This window comes from Macrobrachium rosenbergii, chromosome 2, assembly GCF_040412425.1.
Source record: "Macrobrachium rosenbergii isolate ZJJX-2024 chromosome 2, ASM4041242v1, whole genome shotgun sequence".
NCBI lineage: Eukaryota > Metazoa > Arthropoda > Malacostraca > Decapoda > Palaemonidae > Macrobrachium > Macrobrachium rosenbergii.
Genome location: NC_089742.1, coordinates 92575104 through 92581103, shown reverse-complemented (window position 1 = coordinate 92581103; position 6000 = coordinate 92575104). Strand labels below are relative to the sequence as shown.

Below are 6000 nucleotides of genomic sequence, written 5' to 3'. Positions count from 1 at the left end.
ATATAGTGGAATCTTCTTTATTCGTGGCTCAGTATTTGCAGCTTCAGTTATTCACAGATTTTTCTGTGGAACATATTTTTCAAAATATCGTGGATAATTTGGTAATTTGAGGATATTTCTGTAGAGCAATATTTACTAATTACTGTATTTTCAGGATATTTTTGTGACTAAATACATTTTTGATAAAAAAAGATTTACTAATTTTCAAATATTAAGATTAAAAGGTTAAATAATAAATTTAATAATAATAATACTGTACCTTTAATAATACAGATAAACAATAAGTACAGGCAGTCCCCGGTTATTGGCGGGGTTCCATTCCCGACAGCATGATGATAACCAAAAATTGGCAATAATGGCACTGATCCTCGGTTATCGGCGCCAGTATCCGGTTATCAGCGCCAATGACCGGGGACCAGCACTGCCGGTATCCGGTTATCGGTGCCGGTCCCTGGTTGCCGACAATCATGGACCAGCGCCGATAACCTGTGATCGACACCAACAACCAGGAATCACTGTCGAAAATTCAGTTATCGCCTCGCTAGACAAGCACTGTAAAATCGGATCGCCGATAACCAGGGACTGCCTGTACTAATTTTCAAATATTAATATAATAATAATAACAATAATAATAATAATGATAATAATAATAATAATAATAATAATAATAATAATAATAATAATAATAATAACAAGTTAAATAATAATAATAGTAAGAGAGAGAAGATAATAACTCAGAGAGAGAGAGAGAGAGAGAGAGAGAGAGAGAGACTTAGTATGTGGAGAGAAACAGGTTTTTAAGCTTTGGCTGGTACCAATAAACAGGTTTTCTTCCCCCCCCCCCTTAGAGGAGGGACCTCGTTATAAACCCTCCCTATTATATTAAAGTGTTTTAGGATGATAGTTTAAGGTATATTTGGTGTCTGAACTATTAAAATAATGTAGTTATAAGCATTTTTAGAGGAGGGGTCTTATATATACAGAAATATATTACCTGGCAAAATGACAGTTTGATGTGGCCAATTTTGTGACCCAGAAAACTTGTTGAGAACTGCCCAGTATGGAGGAGGTGCTCCATCCTGACCAAGAGTCACCTGGGGATTCTTGTCCTGGTTCTCATAGGCTCCATAAAACACACCAAAAGCTGGACTACTGCCATCCATACTGGCCAAACAAGGCACATATACCTGCAATGATTTTCATTACACTGAGACTTTCTTGAAATTGGGCAAAATATCTTTAAAACAATACAACACCATAATAAAAACATTGTAGAATAGTCACTGAGCATCATCAACTACCTAATCAACTTCACATGAAAAATATGAATACCTGATGCATACAAAAATGGGATCTTCATATTTCACAACTATTCAAACAAAAATACATACACTAAACTTAGTGTTTTATCTATGCACAATAACTGACCTGCAATGAATCTTCAGGCTGAGCAGTACCACATTGCGGATCGAATTCTAAGGTCATCCACTGAATGTTACTTGGAAAAGATACTCTGCAAAAATAACACAAAATACCTATTTGACACTTTTTAAAACACTAGACAATCATGCTAGACAATCATTATATATATATATATATATATATATATATATATATATATATATATATATATATATATATATATATGTATATAATGTGTGTGTGTGTGTATGTATACAGGCAGTCCCCAGATAACAGTGGGCTCAGTTAATGGTGATCCGGTTTTATGGGGCTTGTCTAGTGACGAAAACTGCCAATTTCCACTTATCGGCACCAATAATTGGGTATTGGCGCCAATACATACCTAACAGAGGCACTGATGACCGAAAATCGGCATTTTTCGGCGCGGATAAGCCCGAAAATTGCCGAAAAAGCGCCAGAAATCACAGATTTTCGTTTAGTGGTGATTTTCGGTTATCATTACACCCCGAGAATGGAACCCCCGCTAATAAACGAGGACTGCCTATATATGTGTGTGTATATATATATATATATATATATATATATATATATATATATATATATATATATATATATATATATATATATATATATATATATATATATATATATATATATATATATATACAGTATACATATATATACAGTATATAATAAGTCCTCACGTGAAAATGAAAGGAATTGGTACCAAGACTTTCAACTTTTATTCCAAAGTCATCTTCAGGGTACTGAGCAGAGTTAAGAGAATAACATATACAAGAAAGCAATATGGGTCACAGATAACAATAAAATATGTCAAACAGCTATTTAAGTATGTAAACAACATTCTTCAAAAACAAAAACATACTTAGTGGAAATATGTAATTACTACAAATACCAGTACAAATATGTAATTACTACAAATACCAGTACAAAACTAACTGTTTGTAAAAAAATCTAACAGCTTGTTTTACTCTTGCATCCTTACGAACAAAGCTTTTTAACAATTCGTCCATCTTAAAAAGACCTTCGCTCAATTTCATATTGCTAAAAGAACTAATGAGGCATCCTTCAACCAACAATCTGTCATGCAACGAGGAACTCTTAAAAACAACTGTAGCTGAATTCCAATCTATTGGGTGTTCAAAGTCTCTTACGTGACAAAAAATGGCGCTTGACCTGGTTGCAACCCTTACATTATATTTATGCTGTGTGACTCTTACTTAGTTCCTTACCAGATTGTCTAATATAAGGTAAATTACAAGTTGAGCAATCAATTTTGTACACCCCTCCTGCTAGCATTTCTGGTTTGTTACAAAACAACAAATTCTTGATAGACAAAGTATTACTAAAACATTTATTTTCAGACATTTCAGGCTATGTACAATCGATAAAAATTCACACCGGTATGGCAAAACTAAAATATTTTTAAAATGTCATAATTACTTGACCATTCATGACTATAAAATGTTTTTTTGGCACTTTGGAGGCAACCATCGACAAAATTCGAAGGATAACATAATTCTTCCTCAATTGCATAGATGTTCTGAATTTCCTCTGCTAAAAATTCAGGATCACAAATTCTGTATGCTCTTAAAAACATCTCTGAGAAGTCTGATCGTTTTATCTTGGGGTGATGGCTGGAAAAGTTGTGAATGAAAGCATTCACTGCTGTTGGTTTTCGGTATAGTTTAAATTTTAATCCGTTGTCGGTTCTCATAACGACTGTGTAAAGAAATGGTAGGATTTTATTTTGTTCTGCTTCCAACTTGAACTTTATGGATGGAACCAGGCCATTCAAAATTTCTAAAAACTCGTAGGGGTCACAATTCAAAGGCCACCGGCATATTATGTCGTTGACATATCTGTACCATGTCAAAGTGAACGTAATGACATTTGGTAAGTATCTGATTTCATAAAATTCCATGTATATATTTGAGAGGGTTGCAGATAAACAACTTCCCATTGCCAAACCAAAAATCTGTCAATAAAAAGAACCATTAAACATAAAAGTATTATCAACGATACACAACTTTATCAACTTAATAAAAACATGATGGGGAATAGGAATAGCAAATCATCATTTATTTTTTTCTTGACATAAAAAACTAAAACTGTATCAAATCATCAATGGGATATGTTTTGTGAACAGTGAACTGACATATAATGGGCCTGATTGGTTGATCTTCTTTATGAATCTTTACTGTGCCATACATATAAGGAAGAGTGGCATTAACAGCAGAGAATTTTTTGGCTAGTTCATGGTGGGACTTTAACAAGGATTTAACAGTACTATTATAATGCTTATTAACCTTATCGGTTGGATCTCTGAACAGTTTCTCATAAGTATCTTCACCGGATAACAGTTGATTGGCCTTTTCGATATACGAATTCTTACTCAAAATAATGCATTTTGACTTGTCAGCCTTATGGCACAGTAAAGATTCATAAAGAAGGTCAACCAATCAGGCCCATTATCAGTTCGATAGGCTCATCAACAGTGATGAAATATTCTCTTGTGTACTGTTATAATATGTGTGATGACCATAGTCAACTAAATTTGTAATAAGTACGGTACAATAAATCACACAAAGCAAAAAATATGGCAACACGTACGTATGTATGCCTTTATTTTCGTGTTTTTTTTATGGTACAGTAACTGACATTTCATTAAAGGGTATATGTACAGTGAGAGTAGAGATAGAGAGAGAGAGAGAGAGAGAGAGAGAGAGAGAGAGAGAGAGAGAGAGAGAGAGAGAGATTCTGTTGTCGGAGAACTTGCTACTGGTGGTTTTGAGTTGCCTATGTATGAAATTCAGATTTTAAATATTTTTTGGTGATTAGATCAACATAATAATACAGTATAAATGGATTCTGTAAGTGAAATAACGTTTTACTGATATTTTGCTGCTTTTTCATTAAAGGATATGTATATTAAGAAAGAGAGAGAGAGAGAGAGAACAAGAATTTTTTAATAAATTTATGGGAGATAGTGAGGACTAACCAAGAACTTACTGGACATTATGCGCAGTACAGTAGATGATGCGCAAAGTTATGTTAGGCAAAAGAAAATGAGCATCTGAATTATGGGGCTACTTAAGAGTAACAGTTGTAGGCAAGTACATAATGTTGTAAGATGACTTTAAAACGATATTGGCATGTTTTGTGATCATAGTTTGAGGTATATTTTTGTTGAGAGAATGGGGTTCAAACCTGATGTGAGTCAGGAAAATATTTTAAATATACAGTACAAATAATCCCTCAATCATCCAGATTAATAGAGCCAAGGCCCTGTCGGATAAGGGCAAATAAAAATATATCTACATGTGTTCAAGGGCAACTCTGTACCCTTACTCCTCCTACCTTATCAGTACCACATAACCATAGACACTCAGTATGCTTAAAAAGTACAACCATCATGCTTTAAACTACAGACTTTATGCAAAAGGCAATTATCTGCCTTTTCCCCCAATATTTGTAGCAAGATATAGAGCATTAATACACTATGAAAAAAATGCAACCCCTTCTTTTTCTGTCTCTCGTAAACGAGACAATTTGGTAGGTAAGTAGCCTACATGTGTTTATGCATAGCCAACTATGCTTTTATCACCATTATTTTATTCACTTGTTTATGTCCATATGCAATATCAAGTGGTTATTAATTATATGAGATGGTTATGAATTGTTACATAGGCCATAAGTTTGGTAATCTTGTTCGAAAGCCTAGTCTAGTACAATCTACCAAAAATAAAATTTGCCCTATAAACATAGTCAGTACGGTTTAATCTACCAAAAATGAAATTTGTTTAGTACAGACTATTTTATTTTTTACTTTCATTTTTTAACAAGAAGATGGATTACAGAGAAAAAGATGTTAGCCTAATGTTATTTGGGCTATCAAAAATGTAACCCATGATACACAATATGTATATGATGAAATCGTGTAGGGAATGAAATTTTTCGGGGTCACATTATGTGGATCACCAATATCAGAAACTTGACATTGCCTGACACACCTAGACAAGGTGCCATGGCCCCAAAGATATATGATGCAATAATCCTTCAATTTTCTGGGTTAACAGAGCTAAGGGCCCCATCAGATAATGGTGAAATTTGGAAAAGGGTAAGTAAAAAAAAATCTAAGGGTGTTCAAGGGAAATGCCATACCCTTTCTTACCTAATTTTCTCAATCCCACATAACCATAAACTCTCAATGTGCTTATAAACAACAACCATCACTAAGCTGAAAACGTTAAGCAAAGGGCAATTATCTATCTTTTTTCCCCCATATTTTTCTCCCTTCTCATAAATGAGACACAATCTGGGAGTTAGGTAGCCTACCTGTGTTTACTTACAGCCTAACATGGTTTTATGACCATTAATATAGTTTTATACAGCAACTTTCTTATCAGTTGTTACCATATTGTATTACCATACATGATACAAAATGTGTATGTGTGAACTACTGACCTATGCTAGGCGTTACACTTACAGTATCCATTTGCATAAATGAAACAGGCTAATACAGTCGTATGTAAGATAAAGGTAATGAGAATCAAA

At 33.8% G+C, this 6000-nt stretch overlaps 1 protein-coding gene across 1 annotated transcript in view; it reads right to left on the bottom strand.

The window, feature by feature from the left end:
* Positions 1-6000, bottom strand: part of hiw (highwire) — a 1788684-nt gene that overhangs the window by 750053 nt on the left and 1032631 nt on the right. The window contains 2 exon segments of the mRNA XM_067112237.1: positions 995-1187; positions 1429-1513. Of these exon segments, the coding sequence (XP_066968338.1) occupies positions 995-1187; positions 1429-1513 (278 nt within the window).